This window comes from Elgaria multicarinata, chromosome 1 (genome assembly GCF_023053635.1).
Source record: "Elgaria multicarinata webbii isolate HBS135686 ecotype San Diego chromosome 1, rElgMul1.1.pri, whole genome shotgun sequence".
NCBI lineage: Eukaryota > Metazoa > Chordata > Lepidosauria > Squamata > Anguidae > Elgaria > Elgaria multicarinata.
The window spans coordinates 209,656,938-209,684,484 of record NC_086171.1 but is presented as its reverse complement, the minus strand read 5'-3'; the positions used below and the strand labels follow the sequence as shown (position 1 = coordinate 209,684,484).

Below are 27,547 nucleotides of genomic sequence, written 5' to 3'. Positions count from 1 at the left end.
GGAGGATGCTTTCTGAGGAGATCAATTCTCATCAGGATTGGGAGTTGAATGTGCCTGTCATCGCTTCCAAAAAAATAAAAAAATAAATAAAAAAAACCCAAACCCCGATTTTTAACAAAATATTGCACATGAACCACAGCACGCAGAAAGTTGAGAGTAGTCTCAAAATGACCCCCATCCACGACTCTCTGTGCACAAGAATTTTCAGAATGATAGCTTAAACCCACCCCCAGTTATCCCCGATTCTTTCCCTCAATGCAATCCTATGGGCGAAAAGCCGAAACGCAGTTTGAGCCGCGCGGTTGACCCGATTTTCAAAAAAATATAGCACGCGACACGGACAATGCAGAGAGGTGAGAGTGGTCTCAAAATGACCCCGATCCACGACTCTCTGAGCACAAGAATTTCCAGAGCGATAGCTTCAAAAACATCGTAGTTATGCGCGATTATTTGCCGCAATGCAATCCTATGGCGAAATGTTTTCAAGATGGCGACCGGAGCGCTCCGCCTGAACTCGGAGCTCCGAAAAATGGTCGCTTCTCTTCGCCTTGCTTCTAGGGGGTCCACGGTCCGCTCCTACTCCGCCTCTGGGTAAGGCGGAGCAGGCCAATCCGCTACTGCTTCTACGCTCCTAATCGGAGCGGAGCACATCCCTACTTCTCACACACACCCCAATTTCACCAGCAGCACTGACAGGAGAGAAGACAACAGTATAGGCTGGTGGTGTGTTAGGGATTCCTTCAGATGGCCTTCTGTATGTCCCACCACCAAGAAAAGTTAGGTTGGTGGGAGCATGGGATAGGGCCTTCTCTGTGGCAGCACCACCATCCTCTATGGAACTCCCTCCCAAAGGAATCTAGTCTGCCCCATTCTTTGTTCAGTTTTAAGCATGCTGTTAAAACCTTTCATGGTTCCTTATGGCTTTTTGGTAATTTAAATGTATTAGCACAACACACTATCCTTAAGAGTCTCTCCTGCTCTTAATTCTGCTGGTTTTAAAGTTTTCGAACTGTTCTAAAAGTTTTCAAATTTCCCTGCTTGTAGCCTGGAGATACAATTCTTTCTAGATGCTCCCAGCTCTTTATTTCCGTTTTCTGCTTGCCCAGCCATGTACTGCGAGGTGGGAGCACTCAACCAGGTGTCATGTTTCCAAGCCCACCCGCTGAAGTGCGAAACAATAAAGAGGTTTGCCAAGTCATTGACAAAGCTTTATTCAGCAAATAAACATCTCTTTGCACCTTAAGAGAATTTAAACTCTCGGAACTTTCCTCTAGGCTAACACTCGACTAAACTAAGCGAGACCATTGTCCTTTCAACAAAAGGGGAAAGCCTTTTCTGTGAGCCCCTTGAAATTCAAGGAGGCTTGTTCTGAAGAAGCTTTCCTCGAAAAGCTAGCTGAGCTGATCGCCTCTCACTTTCCCGTTTGAGTCTGCAGCGGACTGTAGGATCAGCCAATTCTGAAGTCCCTTCCCCCCTCTGAAGATTGCCAATTTCCCACAGTCAGTGAGTTGTTAACGTTTTCACTGATAAGGTCTGGCAAAGGTTCATCCCCAGCTGGCGAAGAGCCTGGGAGAATCACCTCCCTCACTTCCCATGTAGGCTGGAACATTTCTGGCCCTGTCTCTTCTGCTTCAGAATCTGATTCCAATAGGTAGCCTGAAACTCCCCCCGCCCACCCTAAGGGGAACAGGCCTAGTCATGATACAGGGAAGCTAGCCAGTTCCAGCCCTGCACATATCTGCTGCTGGTGGCAGAATGTCTTGGCTGCTTGCTGGCAGCAAGGTTAGGCATGGTGGGGTGTCTGCTGAGGGCCCACCCTCCCCAGTAGGGGCCTACTAGCAGGAGCTCCCTGGGGCTGTTGCTCCTCCATCATTGCAACCTGCATGTTCACTTGCCTCTTGCTCTGGCCCAGACCATGAGACCATAGTGGCCCAGACCATAGTGGTGAGAAGGAGGAGCAGGAGATGCCACAGCCTACTTGCTCCTTAGCTCTCTTTGTGTCAAGCAAGCAAGTGGTAACAATGATGAGAAAGAAGGTGAGGAGCTACAGTAGCTGGTGACATTGAGGGCATCTTGCCCAAGCCCCACCCCCACCCCGCCTCAAAAAACAAACCAACCCTGGAGCTGCTAGTACTACTGCAAAATACCTAATTCCAGGTTAAAGAATAGCTCCAGATCACAGTCTTGGCCCGTCTTCTACCGCCTTTCCACACAACCCGATTGGAGACCCCTTGTGTAGGCAGCAGAAGGCACATCCACTCATGTAGGTGTGTGTGTTCCCCTATTTCCATCTATTCTGCCTCCAGCTTCAGTCATCTGAGCATCATCCCTGGGTTTTGAAGGGTCTGCTGGCACTCAGGAGTGGCTTTTGTGAACCCCAAGGAGGATTCACACTAGAGGCATTCAAGAGACAGCTGGACAACCATCTGTCAGGGATGCTTTAAGGTGGATTCCTGCAATGAGCAGGGGGTTGGACTTGATGGCCTTATAGGCCCCTTCCAACTCTACTATTCTATGATTCTATGATGCAGAAGGAAAGAGGAGGCAAGACAGCCGTCAAGCACACAAGGAACATTATTCATGGTTCTCTGGATCCCTCCCATTGCCTTAGCCTGAATGAAGTAAGGTGTCCTGGTCAGGACCGAGGGAAAGCCACTGGTCAATCAGGTGCTCAAACAGGCTCTTAGCAGAAGGACACAGTCTGGCAAGGCAAGAGTCATATTTGGTCCACAGTTACATCAGGTAAAGAAGGCCAAGACCAACCAACCTTGCAGAGTGCTTTGAAGGATCTGCTAGACTAAGGTAATTCCTCATGGAAGGAGCTATCGCTCTAGCAAGGGACTAGCAGCAATTGAGGCTTTAAGTAGGCCCGTCAGCATTGGTCCCATAGAAGCTTCACCTTCCACTGGGTTGCTGACTGCAACCTTGAAGAGCCCAAGCTCATTTTTGCAGCCTCGAGCTCCTACACAGCTGAGGGACTTCAGAAGCTTTGGGAGAGCCATTTTTGGAGGCTGATGATGATAGGAGGACCGAGCCCTTAGGTCTCAAGGGTCCTCCTTGGAGTGGGCTGACCAATATCTTGTCAGTCTCAGAGTCCTCCTTAGGGCGACACTGAGCCTCCAGAACCAGGGCCGTGACATCAAGATTTACCTCTGGTGCTTTCTTCGTAGCATCCTGAAGGGATACAGCCGCCGGTAGGTCCAGGTTCTCCGGGCTGACCTCTTGCTCCAGGAAACCCAGGGGGCCCAGTGCTTCCAGGGGATCCATCTGAGCCTTGTTTGCCAAGCACCTCTTCCCCCATTGGCCCTGGGGAGGGAAGGGGAGGAGGGAACAGAAGTAGCACACCATCAGTCTAGGATGTTGAAAGGCTTTGGCTTGTGACCAGATGCACAGGGAAAAGATAAAAGAGAAAAGAGTCCAAGTCCCAGTTCATACATCTACCCAGGGCAAGGCTGCACTAGCATAGCGGAGGAGCGATGCAAGCTCCCCCTTCACCACAGAGATAAACTGTCCCCTGCATTTGAACCAAGCCCTCCATGTGAATGGCAAGTCAGGAGAAAGCCCAGCTTACTTGATCTTTCACTCCTGCTTGAGGGGAAACATAATGCAAACTGGGATTCCATCCTCACCTGGAGAGCTCAGGGGTGGTGCTAAACATGAGGGCCCCCCAGGCAACTTATTTTCCAAGGGACTTCTCCCCCTGGATGTTCCTCATGCCACCTGTCAGGATAAGGCCGAGTCTCCCTGGTGTGGATTCCCATTGGACATGGAGGCTAAAGAAGACCAGCCAAGACAGGAGGCTGGGGAGGAAATTCTCCAAGAGTCGAGGAGGAATCTTCCCAGGAGCTTATCAAGCAGGAGGCCCAGGCTCAGTGATCATCTTCCCCTCCCCTAGAACTCAGTCTTTGTTGGAGGGGAAGGGAACATTGGAATTGACAGGTCCTGGAGTCCACGGCAGGGTCAGGTGGGTGGAGTTGAGAGGGGTGTGTGTCAGTCCACCAAACTAACCACATAGCAGAAGTTACAGACTGAAGGCCCTTGGCTGGCCAGACACTGCAAAAACACTCTCCTTTGTAGGCAGTCTTTGTTTGAAGTCCTCGCAGACTATGGGGTCCTGGATTTCTGCTGCGTAGTGCAGCTCTAGTGGTGCAACTGGGAGGGTTTAGTTTTCACTGGAGACTATCAGCATAGTGGAGCGCAGGAATACGGAAGGGTGAGAAATTCTCAAATCTACACATGAACTGGAATGCAGCAATACTGCAATAATAACATTTTTCTGAATTTTGGAATGATGATGATGATGATGATGAAGAAGAAGAAGAAGAAGAAGAAGAAGAAGAAGAAGAAGAAGAAGAAGAAGAGGAGGAGGAGGAGGAGGAGGAGGAGGAGGAGGAGGAGGAGAAGAAGAAGAAGAAGAAGAAGAAGAAGAAGAAGAAGAAGAAGAAGAAGAAGAAGAAGAAGAAGAAGAAGAAGAAGAGCACAAAGATATGTATAATATGGAGAAAGGAGCTCAAAACTACATACAAAAAGTGTACACAAAATCATGTCTATCTCCAGTATTCAAGGCAGTAAGCCTGTTTGCACCAGTTGCTGGGGGACATGGGTGGGAGGGTGCTGTTGCACTCATGTCCTGCTTGTTCATCCCTGGCCAATGGCTGGTTGGCCACTGCGTGAACAGAGTGCTGGACTAGATGGACCCTTGGTCTGATCCAGCATCAGGGCTCTTCTTATGTTCTTATTATGCAAAAGTTCACAGAAGCCCACATTATATTTGGGGAAATCACTTTCCAAAAAAAGAGAGGTCTCTATTTAGAAAAGTGCATACAAAAATGCATGTGCTTTGCTAAATGTGCATGAAAATACAAAGAATTTTTTGTTCTGGTTTTAATCTACAAAAACAAATATGTAGACCAGTGTGAAAACAGGATGGAATGGGATCAAATGAATGTAAGAAAAAATTGAAACTGTACAGAATAGGACGTGTCAGGCTCATCCATCCCTAATCCAGCATCACCCCTGGCTGAATGCAAGACCAGCACTTAGTTTCACATCAGGTCAGACTGTGGGTTGTATCCAATGGCCTGTATTCAATGTTAGGCCTTAGCTAGACCTAAGGTTTATCCCGGGATCATCCCAGGGTCGTCCCGGCCTGCTCCTGGGATCCCCTGTGTGTCGTTTACATGAACAGGGATGATCCCGGGATAAACCATAGGTCTAGCTAAGGTCTTAGGGCCTTGCTAGACCTCAGTGAGAATCTGGGGGAGAGGAGGGGAGACCTCACGTTATGAATAACCCGAGATCTCACCCTTATTCAGACAAGAGCCACGACGAGCTCTGGAGAAGAGCCGTCATGGCCGCCATTTTTTTAAAAATTTTTTTAAAGCAGTAGGACACAGGAAAGGTAAGTAGGGTTTTTTTTTTTTTAAAAAAAAAAATCTCCTTCCCCCGCCCGCCCCCCGCCCCCATTCCCCCACCTGCCCCCCGGCCCCGTTCTCCTTCCCCCGCCTGCCCCCCGGCCCCGTTTTTCTTCCCCCGCCCGCCCCCCCATCCAAGATCTCCGATCCCCCGCCCCCCCTGCCCCCATTCTCCTATGGAGTGCTATGGCCCATCCGCCGCTTTTCCTGGCTACTCGCGAGAAAATCCAGTAGCCGGGAAAAGTGGCGGACCTGGCTACACACCCGTGGTCCCGGCCTCAGCGCATTAGTGCGGTGCCAGGGCGGTTCGAGGCCTGGCTGAGGCCGGTATCCCCTGTGCGTCATCTGGACGCACAGGGACAAGCACAGGCCTCGCACCGTGCTAACCCCTGGTATAGCAAGGCCCTTAGTCTAACCTAAGTCCCATTTGTTCCAATGGGTCTACTCCGAGGAGGTCTTAACATTGGATACAACCCTGATTGTCATTTTAGTCCAATATTATCTGTCTACTGTGCCTGGCAGCAGGACTCAGGCAGAAGTCTTTCCTATTACCTGCTAGCCTGATAGCTAATTTAGCTAATTAGGGCACAATCCTGTGCATGTCCTAGAACTCCCAGCATGACCCAGCCAATAAGGATCACATCCTTAATGTTTTTAAACCACTTGTGCCAGTAGTCCATTTGGCAGCCTGTATCAATGAGTTCCATGGGTTAATCGTGTGTTTTCTCTTTTTGTTTGTGCTCAATCTTCTGCCTGATAACCCCGAGTTTCTTGTATCGTTTCTGGGAGTGCAGGGATAAAGTCTCCTTAGCCACTCTCTCCATGCCAACGATGCGTTTTCTGTACCTGCTCGACCTCTAGGTCCTTGAGAGCCTTCATCATTTGGTCCAGTAGAACCTTTTTCTCCCTTGGGTCCAGGGGCACCTGTTGGATGAGAAAATAAACAGTTCCTCTGTTCATGTCCCATCGATAATCCCCCTCTGAGAGTCACTCCTAGAGTTCCATGTGTGTAAGAGAGAAATCCCTTTCTGGATTTAAAGCCACGCTACACACGCAGGAGAATAATGTGGTGGAGTGTCCCCAAGACTGTATCATGTCAACCATGGGTAGGGGAATTGAATGCCAGACATTTTCCCACTAAAAAAAGAGAAAAGAAATATAGCATGTCCCTTACAGTGTTTCTGCTTCATACCCAAGGAAGATCATTCAAACATGCGATCCCCAATTGCAATCTGGAGAGGTGAGGTCCAGGGAAACCTTCACCACAGATTTTTGCTACATGTTTGGGTCAGCTCTGGAACCTGGGAAGCCAAATAGTGCAGGAAGTTACCTTCCATGTTCATTTGAAGAATTACAGAACCTTAGAGAGCAATCCGCTGCCTGCCAGACGGCATAGGATAGCTTGGTTTCCTGGCTCCAACCTCAGAGACAGGAAACCGCACTCCCTACCCTGTACCAACTGCCATGGAGAACACTGCACCAGCAAACAATCCATGCTTGGAAAACAGAGCGCAGAGATTGGAGAAAGGGGGGGTGTTCCCAGGGTGGGGAGGGGAAGAGACTGGGGCAGCTGTGCACTATGATTGCCCCAACCCTCCCCCTCCAAGGTGCTGCTGCTAGATGGGTGATATCGCCCATCTAGCAGAAATTCAGGGGCGCTGGAGCATGGAGGTGAAGATTGCCTCCACTGTCCTCCCATCCTGCACTGGATACTCAGCAGGTTCAGAGGCGTCTGGGAATCCATACAGGATCTCACCCTTAGGAGTTGAAAAAGTCTGTGGGGATCTTGTGGACATCTATGGGTTAACTGCAAGCTTTTGAAACTCAGTAGAGATCCCTTGATTGATATGGTGTTTGAACTCCAAATGCCACAAATGCCACAGAGAGATAAAGAAGCTGACATCTTCGATATTAATTTTTTCTCCACTGAAGGTGCAATTATTTAATGTTTCATAAAGAATCGAGGACTTGCACCAAATTAGATGAGACAGAGGTAATTCATGATTGGATGCCCTGCATTTATTTATTTTTTTCTTGGGGAAATTACCCACGCCTGAATGCTCTGAAAAGACTCAAGCGCAGGTCCTTCCTAGCGTTGGGTGGGTCAACCTGGGCCCATGAGGACCGAGCATGGGAGAGTCCGCTACCCTCATGAACCCAGGTGGATATTCAATACAATGCTATTTTAAACTCTCTCCACCATTTGCCCAATCTAAATCACCCCCTCCCCCTGAAGTGGCTACTTGCTGCAACTGGGGTACAATAAATAAGTTTCCATGTGCTTTTCTAGAGGGGGAAATTGTTGCTTCAAGGCACAGGGCAGGGGAAACTCAGAACAGGAAAAAAAAACTGCAAGGGAAAAGCTTAAATGCACTCTCCTTCCATTCAGTATCCCTGGTCAAATTTGGGGCCCTGTAGGTGGTTTTAAAACAGGGGTCAGGGGAAACCATCTCATATAGTTTGGCCCATACAGTGCACTCCTATAAGTGTCTTACTCTGATGCAAGTCCCTTTGATTTCTCCCAAGTAGAGATTGCAGCCTTAGTCATCATGAAAACTGGGAGAAAAACACCATTAAAATGTGGGCTTCTTTATATTTGCTCCCTAGTATATAATTCTGTAGCAATTTTGTGGGCTTATCGTATTTTCCAATTCTGGCCATTTAGACTAGCTACATCATCATCATCATCATCAAAGCCAGGCTTTTGTGGATTGTACTAAGTGCCTGCCAACTACATAAATCTACCTTGAGGAATATAAGGTGTGCCTGCCTACTCCAGGCGAGGCGTACCCAATCTTTCTTCATCCATCGTTTTTGCTAAGATTTTTCTCTACTGAGAAAAAGTCTAGAAACCCACACACCATCACTCAGCCAGGTTAACATTGTTCAAATGAACCTCATCACGTAGGGGATCATGTGCATCCAGGTACACAAACACATTGGCCATGTGCGCAGAAGGCTGCTTGTGTGTGCAGCTCTCTCTAGCACCATCAAGATGCACGCTTCTGTTCACAGCACCCTAAAAGCTCTGAATGTTTGCATCCCAGAATCACACCATTGAACTCAGGTCAGCTTATTCTCCATACTGCATCCCTTAAGTAGTTCTCAACAGGGTGACAGCTTAGCCAGTTCGCTTTCTAGTGCCTTCGATTCTCTCATCACCCCTCAACCGCCCATGAGCAACATTTCACAATTACCTTAGGCATTATTTTTTTAAAAAAAAAAACGCCCCTCCATCAGCTCGTCTCTTCAATTTAATTGATAAGTGCTGGATCGCCTTTTCCTTTCTGCCGGACATATTACTTGTAAAGGGGCAAATAATCTCCAAGATCAGCAAGGGTTTATTTAGGGTGACCATATGAAAAGGAGGACAGGGCTCCTGTGTCTTTAACAGTTGTATTGAAAAGGGAATTTCAGCAGGTGCCCTTTGTATATATGGAGAACCTGGTGAAATTCCCTCTTCATCACAACAGTTAAAGCTGCTGGTGCCCTGCCCTCTTTTAAATCTGGTCACAGTATAGCTGCAGTATAGCTCCTGTAGCTTTAACTGTTGTGATGACCAGGTGTGACATGCATACAAATGACACCTGCTGAAATTCCCTTTTCAATACAACTGTTAAAGATACAGGAGCCCTGTCCTCCTTTTCATATGGTCACCCTAAGCATACACTATTTATAGAAATAAACTCTTTTGTTTAATTTTTCTAATTCTACCTATCTCCACCCCCCCCACCCTATATCTCCAATCCTAAACTCACTTAAGTTTATAAATTTGGAGCCTGGATTTGATAATCTAGGGTGACCATATAGAAAGGAAGACAGGGCTCCTGTATCTTTAACAGTTGCATAGAAAAGGGAATCTCAGCAGGTGTCATTTGTGTGCATGCAGCACCGGGTGAAATACCCTCTTCATCACAACAGTTAAAGCTGCAGGAGCCCTGCCCTCTTTTGTATCTGGACTCACTAGCTGTACTCCTGCATCTTTAACTGTTGTGATGAAGAGCACCTGGTGAAATACCCTCTTCATCACAACAGTTAAAGCTGCAGGAGCCCTGCCCTCTTTTGTATCTGGACACACTAGCTATACTCCTGCATCTTTTAATTGTTATGAAGAGGGTATTTCACCAGGTGCTGCATGCATACAAATGACACCTGCTGAAATGCCCTTTTCTATGCAACTGTTAAAGATACAGAAGCCCTGTCCTCCTTTTCATAGGGTCACCCTAGTTTATTAAGTTTTCATCTGGCAAGATGTCAGCCCAGTTTCCACTACCCTCTTCTCAGGAATCAGACTGTAAGACCACAAAAGGCCAACTATGGAGCCTAATATCCCCCCACCCCCTGCTCCTGCCTCGAGCTCAGCTGGAAATGCTTCTTACTGGGGCATCAGTAGACTCTGTTGTATCTGCAAGCAACTTCAGGAGCTACTAAAATATCAGAGTGGGCAAAGGGGGAAAAACAGGTTGACAGATTCAGGTTGGTGTCTGATCTACTCTCTGAAGCCTGCCAATTAAACCCCTAAGTTTGACTCTTGGCTATAACGAGAAGGGAAACCGTCACCAACGGAGGAAGCTTAAATATCCGTCCTTGCTCTCGGATAGCTTTTTATTTCTCTCTCTTTCACTGTCTTCAGCTCTAATGATAATGCTGCCCGCGCCATTCTGGAGCAGTGTCTAAAATAAAAAAAAAAGGAGGGGGGTCCTTGAACAGATGGAGGCTTAATCCTTGCATTAAAACCAAAGGAGCTGCCAAAATGACTCAGCATTTGCAATAAAACAAAGACTTGTGGTAATGCCTGCCCCTCACAAAGCAAGACAGCTTTTTGCTCTGGGCCAAGAGGGCAGAGAGATAAGCAAGTTTCCCCCCCCCCCCCCCAGCCCTCTTCAGCTCAGAAGAGAGCCAGTCCAAAAATAAAACCAAGGGGTATTTGTTAGCCTGCTGAGTTGTGTGATAAGCTTCTTTTCATGTCAGTCTTTGCTCTGTTGGAAAAACAACTATTGGCCAAGAACGGTGCCATCTTGACAAAGGCCTGCTGGAATAATAGAATGTGATTCTTCATGGTCCAGGAGGCCGGGGGTTCAATCCCTCTGCTTACCCCCAGGGCAGGAAACCCGCTGCCTACAGCATCCCAAGTGGATATCTGGCCAACCCAGGGATGGACAAAGACATGTTGCTGCCTGCGGAGAAAGACAAGATGGCACCCCTCCCACTCCATGTACAAAATCTGTTTAGACAGGCAGATGAATCTGTCTTCAGCACTAATGATGAGGTAGTCTCCTCTACTGAACCTGAAGGCAGCAGGCTAACTTAAGAGGGCTGCAAGGCACACAGCTGTCTCCTTGAACACCTTGCTGCTGCCTCCAAGCATCTGCTGCCTGAGGCAACTGCCTCACCCTGCCTAATGGTAGGGCCGCCCCTGGGCCAACCTTCCATCAGAAGACTTCTACAGAAGGTGTCAACTCTCATAGGGACATAAGAAGCTGCTTTATTCCAAGCCAGGCCAGAGGGAGCAAGACTTCTTTTAGCCCAAGGGCCAAATTCCATTTTGGAGAAACTCTTGGTGCCCACATTCCAGTGGTGGGTGTGGCCAAAGGCAAAAGCATGGGGCAAAAATGCCAAAGACATGGGCTGAACGTTCTTGCTGCCAGCAAGGAATTAAGCGGATACTGGCAACTATATCTTCCAGGGGCTACTGCAGTACCTTGCAGCCTGCTGGATTGTTACAGAGGGTACGAGGAAAGAGAGGGCAAGGGGGAGAGCCATCCCTCCTTTCCATCTCCTTGTGGCTTGCTGCTGCCAGGACACCAACACAGGAAGTAAGATGGGGAGGAGTCTGGAAACTGGACAGGTGGGACAGTGGAGGCTGGTGGCTCCGATTTCAGTAGGGCTGTGAATCCATTCTGGGTTTCAGTCAGAACCAGTCAAAACTCTAAAGGAGCTCTCCACAGTGCTGAACCCATCCCCCAAAATAGGTGCAACACTTTGGATGGCTCCTTTAGATCTCTGGCTGGTTCTGGATGAAACCCAGAATGGATCCACAGCCCTACCAACATCGGGGCCACCAGCCTCCGCTGAGATAGGAGTGGAACCGAAAGGGAAGTCTTTTAAGGCTCATATTAAAATTGAAGCTGGAGAAGAATTCAGGGGCTTAAGCCTACGGAGCAATGTTTCCAATATGAGCTTTGGTGATATTCGTACCGAATTCTGATGTACAGCTGCACAGCAGTACAAGGAGTGGGAGAGAAGAATATTGAGACTGTAGCATAAACTCTTCTCTTGATACCTCTTTCTCCTGGATATCCATCTCTGCCTGGCTGACCAGGAATCCCAACTTCTCCTCTTTCTCCTTTCATACCAGGGGCCCCAGGGAGACCAGGGGGCCCAGGCTCTCCAGCCTTCAGCTTGTCCTCCCAAATTGGAACGGGCTTCTGCGAATGTTCATGGATGAAGGAGTCAAACTTTAGCACATGAGCTGAAGGATGGGGAAAGGGGTAAGGAAAGGAAAGGAAAAGAACATAAGAACAGCCATGATGGATCAGGCCAAGGGTCCATTTAGTCCAGCATTCTGTTCACACAGTGGCCAACCAGCTCTTGACCAGGGAACCACAAGCAACACACGGGTGCAACAGCACCCTCCCACCCATGTTTCCCAGCAACTGGTGCATATAGGCTTACTGCCTATATGCACCAGTTACCTATAGTGGAAGTAGCACATAGCCATCAGGACTAGTAGCCATTGATAGCCTTCTTCTCCAGGAGTTTATCCAACTCCCTTTTAAATAGGGTGACCATATGAGAAGGAGGACAGGCCTCCTGTATCTTTACAGTTGTATTGAAAAGGGAATTTCAGCAGGTGTCGTTTGTATATATGGGGAACAGGGTGAAATTTCCTCTTCATCAGAACAGTTAAAGCTGCAGGTGCCCTGCCCTCTTTTAAATCTGGTCACTCTAGTATAGCTCCTGCACCTTTAACTGTGGTGATGAAGAGGGAATCTCACCAGGTTCTCTATATATACAAATGACCCCTGCTGAAATTCCCTTTTCAATACAACTGTTAAAGATACAGGAGCCCTGTCCTCCTTTTCATATGGTCACCCTATTTTAAAGCCATCCAAATTGGTGCCCATCACCACCATTTGGATTAGCACTGTGGGAAACGAGGGGGGATCCGCACGTCGCTCCCAGAGTGCTTCTATGCGATCCCAGTGCACCCCGAAAATGATAGTCTGACTTCCCTGTAAAAGAAACGAGGAAGAGCCGTCCATGCCGCCACCGACGCCGACGCCGACAACGAGGAGAGCTCTCCCCCAGCGAGGAGAGCTCGGCAAAAGAAGGAGGGGTGGAGGGCTCTTCACCCCTCCTTCTTTTGCCGAGCTCTCCTTGCTGGGGGAGAGCTCTCCTCGTTGCCGGCGTCGGCGGCATGGACGGCTCTTCCTCGTTTCTTTTACAGGGAAGTCAGACTATCATTTTCGGGGTGCACTGGGATCGCATAAAAGCGCTCTGGGAGCGACGTGTGGATACCCCCCCCCAAGTCACTACAGTAGATGGGCCTTTGACTAATGGTTCTTAAGAAGAGCAGTCATGATGAATCAGGCCAAGGGTCCATCTAGTCCAGCATTCTGTTCGTGCAGTGGCCAACCATCTATTGATGGGCAACCCACAAGCAGGACACGGTGCAGCAGCACCCTCCCACCTGTGTTCCACAGCACCTGGTATACATAGGCTTACTACCTCTGATACTGGAGGTAGCACAGAGCCATTAGAACTAGTAGCCATAGATAGCGTTCTCCTCCATGAATTTGTCAACCCCCCCTTAGAAGCCATCTTTAAAAGCCTTCTCTGCTGTGGCACCCCGGCTGTGGAATGAGCTCCCTAAGGAGGTTCGCTTGGCACCTACATTATATGCTTTTAGACGCCAGGTGAAGACCTTTTTATTCTCCCAGCATTTTAACAGTCTATCAATAAATTTTAACTTGGTGTTTTAAATTTGTAATTTTGCATTGCTGCTGTTTTGATCTGGTTGAGCTTTTATGTTGTATTTTGTACTATGGTTTTATACTGTTGTTTTATACTTCGAATGTTTTTAATTTTTGTGAACCGCCCAGAGAGCTCCGGCTATTGGGCGGTATAGAAATGTAATAAATAAATAAATAAATAAATAAAAATCCAAATTGGTGGCCATTGCTACATCTTGTGGAAGCAAATTCCAAAAGAAAAGGGGTCTCTCTCTATAGTACCCTTTGATTCCCAGGATGCAATCCTATCTCCTGCAATTGCTACAGTCCTTTAGGCAACAGGTTTATTTATTTATTTATTTATGTTTGGTTGAAAACGTGTTAATTATTTTTTAATAAAAGACAGGCTTCACCACCCTGAAGCCCTCTGTAAGTTTTTTTAAAAAAACATCAACCCCATCCAGCATGGTCAACGGTCAGAGATGCTGGGAATTGCAATTCAACACATTTGAAGGGCACCAGGTAGTGGTGGGACAAAGGCTGTGGCACCCTGGATATGGGGCAGCCCTTCCCAGAGAAGCTCACCTGGTGTCATGTTTGTGGTCTTTTCTTACATTTACACATTGCAGAATTAAAATGTCTCAGGTGAAAGAAATTCTCAAGTGAACTCAGCTTCTCAGGTGAAAATAGTGCTGTGCTGAATCCTGGCCCCTATTTTCAGGAACTTTTTCTCTCCCTGCGAAAAGCATTGTTTTTTCTGCCTTTTTCGCAAGGAGGGGGAGAATTTCAGAGAATTTTCTTCTTGGGAAGGGAGTGTCATGTATAGCTCTACTGCTCCTGTATTGGGAGCAGGTGATGCAGGTAATCAATCAGAAACAGATTCAGACTCAGAAGACGCCGAACCAGACACCAGGCAGTTAGAGCCAGTGGGGGAGGAGGTTCACACAGGAGAGGCTTCAGCTGGAAATCTGCACCCTCCAGAGTCTATCTCTTCAAGGCCAAATTCTATGCTTTCAGTGGACAGGGAGTCAACTTTCAGGGGGGAGCATTCAGAAACCTTACTTGATGCTAGGAATCTCCAGAAATTAAAACATTCAGCGAGGTTAGAGGCAAAGAGACAGTCGGACAGATTGCATGAGAAATCGTCCACGCATCAACCACCTTGTAGTTATGGACATAAGCCTTTTCTTTTCTTTGAACGGACAATTGTCTTGCTTAGTTTGCATAGTTTTCACCTAAGGAGGAGTTTCACTGAAAGTGCGTAGTTTGTGTTACAAAAGTGTTCATTGCTTGCAATAAAGCTTTGTAAATTGCCTAGCACTTTGCCTCATTCGTCTCCCAGAGAAAGCTGGAGCAGCTACAGTACACAACAGGGGGACTGGTTTTCACATACCTTTTTAAGTGTAGCCAGGAGCCCAGGAGTTCTTTCTGAATGCCTATTGGAGAGGGAGAGGTCACATGGTCTCCAATAGGCATTCACAAAGAACCGACGGGCTCCCGCAAGTGTGGTTTTTAAAGAAAGAAAGAAATCACTGACAATTAAAAAAAAGTGTGTGGAAATCCTGTCCCCCCTCCCAAGGAGATAATTCTCTGAAATTCTCACCTCCCCCAGCCCTTTTTTTTTTAACCAGAGTTTTCATTTTCACCCCAACCCCCATAAAATGTCAAAAATGGAAGAATTGAAATTTTCGTCACAGCACTAGGTGAAAGTGTACTTCCAATTATAAATTTGTCAGGGTGGGTGGGATGAATGTCGGCTACTAAACACTTAAGAAACACTACTATTGCCACATAATGGCAACTATGCCCAGGATGAAATCAATTGATCTAGACAAATAGCACGTAAATCCCGGGTTGTATGCAGTGCTTGTACTACTTACTTAGAGTAGACCCACTGAAATTAACAGAACTTAAGTTTGCTATGATTAACTAGAAACAGAGTACTGGAAGGGATCCAAATTTGATCACAGTCTGGCTCCCTCACAGAGTGATTCACACACATGACCACCAACACCGCTGCCGCCAATTGTCATGTCTAACCCTACTGCCCCTGTTTTGGGAGAAGATGTTTAAGGTAATCAATCAGAATCAGATTCAGAACTAGAAGACGCAGCGCCAGACACCAGCCAGCCTGTACCAGTGGGGGAGGAAGCTCTCACAGGTGATTCCCCAGCTGGGAGTCAGCCCTCTCCAGAGCTTATCTCCTCAAGGCCAAATCCTACACACTCAGTGGGAAGTGAGGTTTCTTCCAGAGGTGAGCGTCCCAACAAGCTAGCTGATGCTAGGGTCCGCCGGAAGCTCAAATGCACAGGGAAGAAGGAAGGAGTGAGAAAGTCAGTCCAACTAGGATTGTGCCAGAACCTGCCTCCACACCAGGCTCTCTGAAGTTACGGGCATTTGGGAAGTGGCTTCCTATTCTTCTTGAACAGACAATTGTCTTGCTTAGTTTGCATAGTTTTGCCTAGGGGGACATTTCCAAGAGGTTAGACTCTCTTCAGGTAGAAGAGACGTTTGTTGCTTAATAAAAGATTTGTGGATTACTTAGGAAGCCTCGTCATTTGCCTCCCATTGAAAGCAGGAGTGTTCTGAGAAACACAACACCAATGTGGAGAAATCTACGTAACCAATTATTGGGGAAGATCTTGGCGATATCGGTAGACTTGTAAGGTTCACAATGTAGTGGTAGAAGTTCAACTGTTCACAGGAGATACGCTGCCCCGGGAAGCGGCTTCGCCATTCAGTTTGATGGAGAGGGTTGTACTTACACTGAATCAGGCGCTCGCAAGCCTGATTAACAAGATGATAGATTGTGGATAAGGACTGTGCTTCACCCTATGGGGGAAGAGAGGATTAAAAAGCGTTGTAAACATAAGGCCGATGTCTGAATAGTTCAGACATCCAAATCTCACTCCAGATCAGGAGCTCGTTGGATCCAGGCTGAGGTGGATTGAGGCAGATGTGGAAGCTTCAAATCAGCCTCCGAAGCAGGCGCACAACCCTAGTGTATACCAGAATGTGTAGTTTTATGGGTACTTAGAATTTGTTTTTATTGTGTAGTTTTACTGTTACATTTTGTTGTAGTTTTGATGATATGGTGCCATACATTTATTGCTTTGAAACTCTGAGGAAAGTGGTATATAAATCCAATTAAAAATCAAATAAATAAGGCAGGACTGTCAGTGGAAACAAGAAGTTAGGTTTCACACATGCCTAGTTGCATACCATTTGCATTAGCCGTTTTCCCACCAAAGAACTGGGGATGGGGTGATAATCCCCATTGTCAAAAATCCATACACTTCCCTAAGGGCACTCACTGCTACCCTCACTGGAATGGTGGGGGTAGCTCCATTCATACACCCCCATGCTCCGTTTTTCAGAGTTAACCGTGATGGTACAGTGGGCAGCAGCTGAATGTGATAGGTTGGATCCAGGATCCAACCTATGGAATCAGTTACCTAGGGAGGTTGTGGGCTCTCCCACACTAGAGGCCTTCAAGAGGTAGCTGGACAACCATCTGTCAGGGATGCTTTAGGGTGGATTCCTGCATTGAGCAGGGGGTTGGACTCGATGGCCTTGTAGGCCCCTTCCAACTCTGCTATTCTATGATTCTATGATTCTATGATCTGTCTTCCTCAAATGGAAGGGAACCACCCTGCATGGTTTTGCGGGGGAATCCCCTCCTCTTCCTACCATAGACACCACAATTCACTTCATTCATCCAGGTCTCCTTAATCTCTCACTCAGTTTAGACAACACGTTTCTCAATGGTGGTTTTAGAACTCCACGGTGGAGTTTTTACACCACCGTTGAGAAATGTGTTGTCTGGAGGGAAAACTTCATCCCACAGTGGAGGTTTTTTTAGTTTTTTTGTTTGGAAAAAACTCCACGCTGAATATCCACCCTGTGCAGAGGAGAGTTCCTGCACAATCATTGTGTGTTATGTGGAGGGCTCCATGGAGTTTTCTGTTGCATTGTGTTGACTGTTCCCAGTGGTCACAGAGTTTCCTGGCAGCAGCAGTGATAAAAGGAGCGAGTGTTGCTCTAGGAGAGCCACCAGAATTGTTGTTGTTGTTGTTGTTGTTGTTGTTGTTTTGCAGCAATGGCTGATGGATACCATTGGGAAGACCAGGAGAGAAGACAGGGTGGAGGAACTGTGAATCAAACGTCACAATGGATTTTACTCAACTCCACAGTAGCCCACAGTCCCACAACGGTGGGGTTAGAACACGTTGTGTGGGGAGTACCTCCTAAAATCACAACCATTGAGTGGAGTTTTCACACTGCATTGACTAATGCGCTGTGTGAACTGAGCCTCTGTGTAGAAGTTTCAAAGGCTGGAGGGGGTGGGGATGGATGGGCTGGCGTGGTGATGAAGAGGTGGAGAAGTCAACGTCCATCATCACAGTTGATCCATCATATAGCTGGACCCAACTCAATATTTGTGCAACATCCCCTACCAACGGATGGACACAAGATAGCCAAACTGCCTGTTAGGCAATGCATATTCCACAATGAATCATATATTTCTATTTCCAACCCTAGCCCCTTTATTTATTTGTCTCTCTTCATGTAAACTTTAGCACACTGAACATGTGGGGCCACAGCTAGACCTAAGGTTTATCCTGGGATCATCCAGGGTTCGCCCCTGCCTGAGCACTGGATCCCCTGTGTGTCACCTAGACCAGCCTTCCTCAACCTGGGGCGCTCCAGATGTGTTGGACTGCGGCTGGGGCATTCTGGGAGTTGTAGTCCAACACATCTGGAGTGCCCCAGGTTGAGGAAGGATGACCTAGACGAACAGGTTTGACCCCTGGATGATCCAGGGATAAACCTTAGGTCTAGCTATGGCCTTGGTTTTAAACATAATAATTTCTTCCGCTTTGTCCCCAAAACCTCAGTAAGAATTTTGAATTAACAGACTCTTGCTCAAGGCAACAGTAAATCTAAAGACAATTACATCCATGCACGGCTCCTGAAGGGAAATTCACGCAGAGTTCTGATGCTTAAAATACAGATGAACAAATATTGCTATCCAAATGGATTCATTTCTGAATATGTAATGAATATTTAATTCCAGCGGCCATTCCTTGCAACTGAAGAATCAAACTATATTTGAAGTAGTACCTATTTATCTATTTACAACATGCACACACACACACACACACACAGAGAGAGAGAGAGAGAGAGAGAGAGAGAGAGAGAGAGAGAGAGAGAGTATCTATGCATATTGCGGGAAGTAATAATCAAAATACAGAAAACAACTTGAAAATAGGCATCGTTACCGTCCATAAAACCTCACAACGAAATGAAAATTGAGGCCAGTATCAAACAGTGTGATTTTGACGATATCATCTAGATCGATGTGCCATCTTTACACAAAATTAAACAAAAACTGGGCAAGGTGCCCAGGGCATGAAAAAAGAAAGGGAAAAAAAATATGCTATCACCTCACAAAAACATCAGAAAGCAAAAGCTAGCGGGAGTGCGAGTGGGTTAAAAAATCCTTCTTTTAGAAAATGAAATGTCAGTGAAAATGATAGGAAGCTTTCCACCTGGTCCTGATAATACCTGCTGAGGAAATCTAGCCAAAGCTTAAAACCCGTCAGTCAGCCCTGCCCCCCCCCCCCAAAAAAAAACACATGGAAGCCCAGTACACCTTGGATAGTTGTGAGAATCTAAGGCCTTAGCTAGACGAGGCAAAATCCTGGGGAGATCCCCGTGATGCACAGGGGATCCCAGGATCAGGAAGGGATCGTCCCTCCCTTGCCCCGGGATCTCTCCCTACAATTTAGGACTGCTTTTTCTGCAGTCTTGGGGAAAATTAATTCTTTTTTTAAAAAACACACCTTACCTTTTGCGCATGAGCAGTCGTGCACATCTTCTGTTTATTTTTAAAAAAACCAAAATGGTGGGCGCGATGTCCTCTCCTTCCGAGGCCGTCGCGTGCCACGTGTAAACAGAGAGGGATCTCATGATAAAAACATCGTGAGATCTTCACCCCTCCGTCACACAATAACAGGTAGGTCTAGCTGAGGCCTAAGTTGAAGAATAGATTCCATAAGGAAACCTTCCCCCACCTGGTGGCCTCTGAATGCATTGGATTACAATCCCCATCACCTCATTGGCCATGCTGGGTGGGAATGATGGGAGTTGTAGTCCCCAGGTTGGGGAAGGTTCTGCTTAGACCCTTCGTCTCCTGAAAAGCTGTTTGACTTTTAAGACAAAAGTATCACATGTATTGGAAAATATTGGGGTGTAGGAAGATTAATATTAAGTGGTATTGATCCTCTGTACTTTTTTTTAATGAAAAAACATCAAACAGCCATCTGTCAGGGATGCTTGAAGACAGATTCCTGCATTGAGCAGGGGGTTGGACTGGATGGCCTTATAGGCCCCTTCCAACTCTACTATTCTATGATTCCATGAAACTTTGATACTGTCACAACTCCTGATACTGCAGCAGTGGCTTCTACACCATAAAGCATCCTCCTTTATGGGTTCTATACAATAAAACCTTGGATGGCCAGCAAAGAACATCAACAAAGAAAGCCAATGAGACTCACTTTCTCGCCCCTTTCGCCTTTTGGACCGGGCAGCCCCTGAAGGAGAAAACAAAGCAAAAGGCAATTAGATGTATTTCCCCCCTTTTCCTTGGGTGCCATGAACAAAAATGAAAAGGTCAGTTTAACAACCGCCACATTTACAGTGGCCTGCCCATGTTATTCCGAGGGAAAAGTGCAAACTTCATACAAACCCCTGGAGATGGATGGCAAATTGAGAGCAAAGTTTCCCCATAAGCCCTCTTTACTGGGATATTTCCTCTTTTGACCAGTAAACCGCCCAGAGAGCTTCGGTTTAATGTTGTAAACCGCCCAGAGAGCTTCGGCTGTGGGGCGGTATATAAATGTAATAAAATAAAATAAAATAAAATAAAATAAATAAATAAATAAATAACTGCTTTCCTGCAGATAGTGGGCAAAGCCTCCAGTGGTGAGAAGTCTTGGACAAAAATATAGTTCATGTCCTTACATGGCACAATCCATACACACAGAGCCTTGCAAGGTAAAATAAGCAAAATGCACGTTGCTAAGCCATTCCAATCTGAACTGGTCAGTGTTTGGACGGGAAAGCACCTAAGGATCTTTGTAACACCATTTGAGTTCCATGATGAAAGAAACGTGGGATATAAATGTACTGAATTGTTGGATCTGCCCCCATAAACCCATGTCCTTCTACAGGTGAACAATTGTTCATGCCCTGTGCAACAATGGATCCAAATGGCACTTTATGAAGCAGGTACTCAATTGTGCTGATGATTGATTGGTCTTCTTGATTGGATAGCTTCCAAATCATGTGAGGCACTGGTTCCTCTCTATTCAGCCCTGGTTAGGCCTCATCTAGAGTATTGCGTCCAGTTCTGGGCTCCACAATTCAAGAAGGATGCAGACAAGCTGGAGCGTGTTCAGAGGAGGGCAACCAGGATGATCAGGGGTCTGGAAACAAAGCCCTATGAAGAGAGGCTGAAAGAACTGGGCCTGTTTAGCCTGGAGAAGAGAAGATTGAGGGGAGACATGAGAGCACTCTTCCAATACTTAAAAGGTTGTCACACAGAGGAGGGCCAGGATCTCTTCTCGATCCTCCCAGAGTGCAGGACATGGAATAATGGGCTCAAGTTAAAGGAAGCCAGATTCCAGCTGGACATCAGGAAAAACTTCCTGACTGTTAGAGCAGTACGACAATGGAATCAGTTACCTAGGGAGGTTGTGGGCTCTCCCACACTAGAGGCCCTCAAGAGGCAGCTGGACAATCATCTGTCAGGGATGCTTTAGGGTGGATTCCTGCATTGAGCAGGGGGTTCGACTCAATGGCCTTGTAGGCCCCTTCCAACTCTGCTATTCTATGATTCTATGATTCTATTAAAATGGATTAATGCTACTCTTCAGTTTGTTGGTTTTTTAATATTGTTTTTAGGGTTGTTTGGTTCATTGCGCAGAGCACTCTTATTGTAGAATGCATCTCAGAATTTTAGAAGGAAGTAAACGATGCAGTTCCCGCTGCTTGCAAATGCACAATTGAGTCACATCTCTATGGTTGTAAGTGATGCACAATTAAGACAATTACGAACACAAACTCTGACAACGATGTGAACGACCAATTATGAAAATCTCACCATTGTGAAAAATGACGTGTCTGCTTTGACAGACAATTGTTATTTATTTTTGAGGTCGTTTGGACTCACAGCCCGCCCCATCCCAGTGGCTTGAGGCCGGTTAACAAAATGCCGTTTGTCCTGAACATGCAGTAGTGCCAAGGCGAAAATACCTGTGAAAATAAATGGACAGTGCATCCTCTAATGGCAGTGAGAAGGGGAGCTACTTACAGTTGGTCCAACTTCTCCTGGGGGACCCCTCTCCCCACTGCCGCCTCGGGCACCTGCTATGCCTTGGAAACCCTGCAGACAGGAAGGGAGAAGGTGCAACTGTTGAAGACGCCGGTTGACGGGAACTTAACACTACTAGAGGCTTGAGAGAAGCCTGGGAAATTAGCTTGCAAAAGCACCAGAGAGGGAACTATGCCTTCCAGGTTGATACCAGAGTCCCCACCCAGCCAGGAAAATATTAAGAATATATTGTACATGACTCAAGCTTGCTTCATTTCCTATTAATGTCACAATTTTAGGGGTAGGACTGTAGGTCAGAACTGTATATCCAAGAATGGTGCTACAGGGTATTTTCTCCCATGGCTTCATGATGTAACCAGCCTTTGCTCAAACCAACTATGTCGGTCTGTGTCTCTGTCTCTCTCCCACACACAATGACTTTTTCTTCCTAGCCTACCTTCTTCTTCACTTTCTCCTTCAATTCCTATCTTTTCCTTTTCTCTCCGACTCTCTTTCCCAGCCTTCTTCTGATCCTTCTCCTCTCCCATCCTTCCTCCCTCTTTCTTTTTTCAATCTTTCTTCCCTACAGCCTGACCTACCTCACAAGGCTGTTGTGAGGATAAAATGGGAGGAGGAAACACTCTCTCTCTCTCTCTCTCTCTCTCTCTCTCTCTCTCTCTCTCTCTCTCTCTCTCCTCTGGGCTCTTCAAGAAAGGCAAAAGATGCCATAAATAAACTAGGCTGCCTTACTATGAGGACAGCTAGCTGCTAATTATCGTATTGCTCGTCGTTGATAATAACTCCAAAGCGAATCCACTTCAGAGAAAGGTTAAGGGTTAGGTTGGAAGATATGAAATGTTTGGAAATGCTTTGGATTTTACATACGTATCTTTTGAAAGGTGTTGAAAATGTTAACCACAAAAGACGAGATGTTTAAAAGCGACGAGTACAGATGCTTTGAAAATGCATTAACTTCTAGTTCTTCAATTTAATTGGGAATACTAAATTGGGCCTTTAAACCTGGCTCAGATTCTTGTCCCCTTGCTGTTGAAGTGTCTTTGCTTCCCCCTCCCCCACCGAAATTCCCCCAGATCTGTGCCTCCCCCTCTTCTAATGCAAGAGGAATGCTCTGAGAGACAGAGCAACACTCTGGTGGTGCCACTTGGATGCAAAACTTGGCTTCCAGGAGATGCCCTGGGGATTGGGACCAGGTGGCTTTTCCTGCTCTTGCCAACCAGCTGCCAGAGGTAAATATATTACATTTGCCCACTGGTGATGAAGGCATGAAGCGCGTGTTATTCGTTTTCGCCTGCTCCTTCTAACCCAAGGGAACTCAACTCAACCTATTCCTGGTAGCAAGTCTTCGGAGTGGAAATGCTCCATTTCACATGACTGAAATGTCTTACCCTTGGTCCTGGGGGCCCCGGGGGCCCAGCTGTACCTTCAAGTCCTCGGACACCCTGTGAACCAAGTCAGAACAGAAAGTGAAAGCAGAGGATGCGTTGCGTTTAGGGATGCACGAGGACCCCTGTCTTTGAATCAGGGCTTTGGCGTGCATTCCCTTTGAGGACTCACAAAAACTCAAAGGGCTTTGCAAGCATTTGTAAGAAATGATTGCAAAACAGAAAACAATCAAACAATCACACTTAATTAGATGATCCTCCCCACTCAAAGGAACAACTAAACAATTGCACTTAGTTAGATGTCCCTCCATCCTCAAAACGCATGGACAACTTCCAGCTCACTCCCAACTGGTGCCTTCCAGATGTGATGAACTACAACTCTCAGCATTCCTGACCATTCTGGCTGGGGATGGTGGGAGATGGAGTCCAAGATGTCTGTAACAATATGGCAAATTGCAACATCCTTTTGCTTGAAAATAACAACGTTTGCATCCCACTTAGCAAGGGAGGAGGGTCAGGATGGGCTATGAAAATATTGAAAGAACAAGATGGGAGCTGCCATTGCTGCAGCCTCACCTGTGGACTCAAGGTATTTAAAGGGACAAGCATGGCCTTCTGAGTGAGGGTCTGACAACCTCCAGATGTTTTTGGACAACAGTAAGGCCCCAGGCAGTGCAGCCAATGGTCAGGAATCTTGGAAGTTGAAGTCCAAGACATCTGGAGGCCATTAGATCGGGGAAGGTTGGCTTAGATATCCAAGTATGATATTTGGTTCCATGAGATCTGAGAGGTCTGCCCTAGAATTGCCTCTGGATAATTCCTTTGGGATTCCTTGCTGTGCTTAAAATACTGATGCTCCAAATGACTATTTGAACTGCCTGGAGGTTAGGACAAGCCTTGGTGATTATCCTGGATAGCTAAATGAAGCCTACATGTTTAGAGACAGTATAAATCTGGATGCCAGGTAGTGTGGGCAAACAGGAAGGGAGGTCTTTCCTCTTTGTGGCCTTGCTTGGGAGCTCCCCCAAAGCACTGGGGTGGCAGATGCAGGAAGCTGGACTAAATAGACCTTTGCTCTGATACATCAGGGTGATACTTATGTTCTTAGGCAGTCAGGATGTCCTGACAGGACTGTCAAGAAAAGGCAGTAGACCAGTGTCAGTGCAGATTTATTTATTTACTGACAATATTTATATACCACTCACCATTCAAAATTCTGTTGCGGTGCACAAGATAAAATAAAATAAAAACAGAATAAAACGCTTTAAAATAGATTTTAAAAGAAGCAAAATGAAAAGTGAACCGTGGCAGGTCATTAAGGGAAGGCTTCCTGGAACAATGACGTTTTCAGGAGGTGCCAAAAGGAATACAAAGTTGTCGCCTGCCTGACTTCCAGAGGCAGGGAGTTCCATAGGAGAGGGGGAGGGTGCGTTGTGTGCATATGGTCCTAGCTTCAATTCCCGGAATTTCCAGGTAGGGCTGGAAGAACCCTCTGTCTGAAACCTGGGAGAGTTGTGGCTAGTCCATGGAGACCAGAGATAAGAACCTCTTTCAACCCAAGAGCCAAATTTAATGTTGGAGAGGCTCTCAGGGACTGCATTCCAGTGGTGGGTGGAACCAAAGGCTATAAAGGGGCAGAGCCAAAATACGAGCATATCTTTAGCTTAAAGCTCTTACTGCCAGCAACTTAGTCCTGAGGGAGACATTTCAGTCTTTTAGAATGGGGGGGGGGGCTGCACAAAAGAGAGGAAAGGGAGTGAGATTCCGCGAAGAGGATGCAACCAATTGAAAAACAAGAAAGGCTAGATTTGGATCACAGCCTTGATGTTCAATAACTCTGGTGCAGGCAACACTCAGCTAGATGGATCTATGATCTGACTTTATCTAAGTCACCTTCCCAGGTGCCTAGGAGCATTTCTACACAAAGCATTTATTGTGTGTCTGTCATTCCCTACTCACGGTCATTTCAGGTTTGTTAGATGATGACATGACCCTCCACTTTCACTTCTGTGTCTAAAGAGTAATTAGGGTGAGTAGCTGGGAATATGTGGTATTATTTGTGAAAGCAAAAGAAAATGCTATTTTTCACTTGTGTATTTGCACTAATACACTACGTTATAGTGCCACCTAAAGGTTATGTAGTGGAAAAGCAAAAAAGGAAATGCTCTTTGTGTAGTGTTTATATCTCAATTCTGTGGCAAAACCAAAAGTAGATACTATGTAACCTTGCCAATCCACTCTTGATAGGCCCCTAATCCATGCTTCTCACATCCTGTTCTTCTCTCTTACTCCAAGGGATGTCTGAGAACTTCATTTTTGTATGCAAAACACGAGAGCGTGCCTCCTTCAAAGATCCAAATGTGAGCTTGAGCATGTGCCCAAGGAAAATATTTGCAGTTTGTTGAACACATGCTTGTGTTCGACTCGTTCCTGATTCCCACCTTGATTAAATTTCCTCAGTAGCATGTAGCCTGTGGAGGAAATTTGTGCAAATTTGGGGAAATTTTCGCAACTCTCCCAGTCCATCGTGACTCAGTTTGTGCAGAAGGAGGCAGCGATTGCAAACACCAACAGGAATCGGGCATGAGATGAACAGTAAGACGATGGTCAGAGAATCTTGAACACCACTGGCTCACCCACCCCTAGTTATTCCTTGCTTTGCACAGACATGTGCATTTGAAGGTCATCTGGAATCCCCCCGGGGCTTTCAATTTGGCATGCAAATGCATATATCAATGAGTTTCAATTTCTCCATTGCACCACTTAGCAGCAGCAACAGCAGCCACCAAATTCGGTCCTGGGTGTGACAGAAATTATTCGCCTTAAACCTGTGACTTTGGCCACTTGTGGGCATGGGGACTCACATTTGGAGGATTTTAATTAGGGCTGTGCACCAGCCCCCCGAACCGCTTCGTGGCCCGATCCAAAACTTTTGGAGAGGGCCCGAATCGCTTCGGGTCGATCCGACCCTCCCCTGACCTGCTCCGGAACTGGATCTGGAGTAAGATCCAAAGGGTCGGATCAAGATTCGCCCCCATTCCCCACTTACTTGCCTCCATGGCGAGCGGCGGAGGCAGGTAAGTGGGGAAGGGGGGACAAAATGGGGTCAAATAAGCCCCCTCCCCTTATCTGGCTCCGCCGCCTGCCGCCGCACAGACCGTGGTGGCGGCAGGCGGCGGAGCCAGGTAAGCCACCCTCCCCTCCACTTACTTGCGTCCATCGGCGGCTTCAACTGAGGCTCAGGCCTCAAGCTGGAAGCAGGCCGTGGGCTGCTTCTGCTTTGAGGCCTGGGCCTCAGTTGAAGCCGCCGTTGGACCACGACTGAGGTAGGTAAGCCCCCCTCCCCCTTACCTGGCTCTGTTGGTGGCGGCGCATGGACTGTGGCCCTGGTGCCAGTTAAGCTCCCCTCCCCCCACTTATCAGCGTTCGGAACTCTGGATCGAGGTGAAGTTATCTGCAGTGGAGTGTTTCGCTTCACCTCGACCCGCCGCTCCCCCCAACCCAATTCGGATCCACCTTTAGCAGATGCGGATCGGGTCGCTCCACTCCCGATTCAGGGATCCAAATCGGAGCGGAGCACAGCCCTAATTTTAACCCATGCCATCTTTTTACCTTTGATCCTTGAATTCCATCTTTCCCTGGAGCTCCCTGGGGACCCATCATGCCCTGCAAAGAGAACTGCTTTCAGAAACCTATTCCATGCCAGAGCAACAAAGAATGCCCAGCTATTCAACCAACACGTTACAATCCCCACCCCAAAGAAATTCAGAGCAACCTTTAAAAAATATTTTGTAACTGAGGTCTTGAACCTCTTTTAGCTCAAGGGCTGAATTCAATTCTGAAGAACCTCCCAAGGGCCACGTTCCAGTAGTGGGTGGACCTGACAGCAAAAGGGGTGGAGTCAAAATACCCCCAAATACCAGTCTACGTTAGCTTAAAGTTCTTAGTGCCAGTAGCTAAGCCTTAGGAGAGGCATTTTGACCTTTTAGAATGGGGAAAAAAATGTGCACAAGATGGAAAACCACTAAATGAACTGCAGTTGGGAAAAGGGAGCATGATCATCTGGGTAGCCTTGAAAGGTGGGATTGCAATGCTGGTAGAGCTGAATTCAGGCCATGGGCCTGAGGTTCAACACCTCCATTTTAGAAGAACAACACATGAAAGTAAGCCCTTGCTCTAAAGAGAGGCACATAGTGGGTGACACCTCTAGTCTTTCTTATTCTGGAGAATGTTTGAGAAGTGGGTGTGAGGAAATTGGGCGTTTGAGTTCTGTGATTCTCACTCTCCATTGTACGCTGTTCATCCTTGGCCAAGGTCAATGTATGCTCTCTCTCTGGCTCTCTCCCCTATCTTATCCATCTGCAAAATCTGAATAATTCTTCCGCTGACCTTCTA

At 46.9% G+C, this 27,547-nt stretch overlaps 1 protein-coding gene across 1 annotated transcript in view; it reads right to left on the bottom strand.

Annotated features, from left to right (window-relative positions):
* Positions 1 to 27,547, bottom strand: part of COL20A1 (collagen type XX alpha 1 chain) — a 171,380-nt gene that overhangs the window by 10,519 nt on the left and 133,314 nt on the right. The window contains exons 31-38 of the mRNA XM_063142885.1: positions 26,765 to 26,818; positions 23,156 to 23,209; positions 21,750 to 21,821; positions 19,933 to 19,968; positions 16,135 to 16,201; positions 11,698 to 11,886; positions 6,261 to 6,338; positions 3,151 to 3,306 (exon numbers count right to left, since the gene is read on the bottom strand). Of these exons, the coding sequence (XP_062998955.1) occupies positions 3,151 to 3,306; positions 6,261 to 6,338; positions 11,698 to 11,886; positions 16,135 to 16,201; positions 19,933 to 19,968; positions 21,750 to 21,821; positions 23,156 to 23,209; positions 26,765 to 26,818 (706 nt within the window). The remainder of the gene's footprint in view (positions 1 to 3,150; positions 3,307 to 6,260; positions 6,339 to 11,697; positions 11,887 to 16,134; positions 16,202 to 19,932; positions 19,969 to 21,749; positions 21,822 to 23,155; positions 23,210 to 26,764; positions 26,819 to 27,547) is intronic.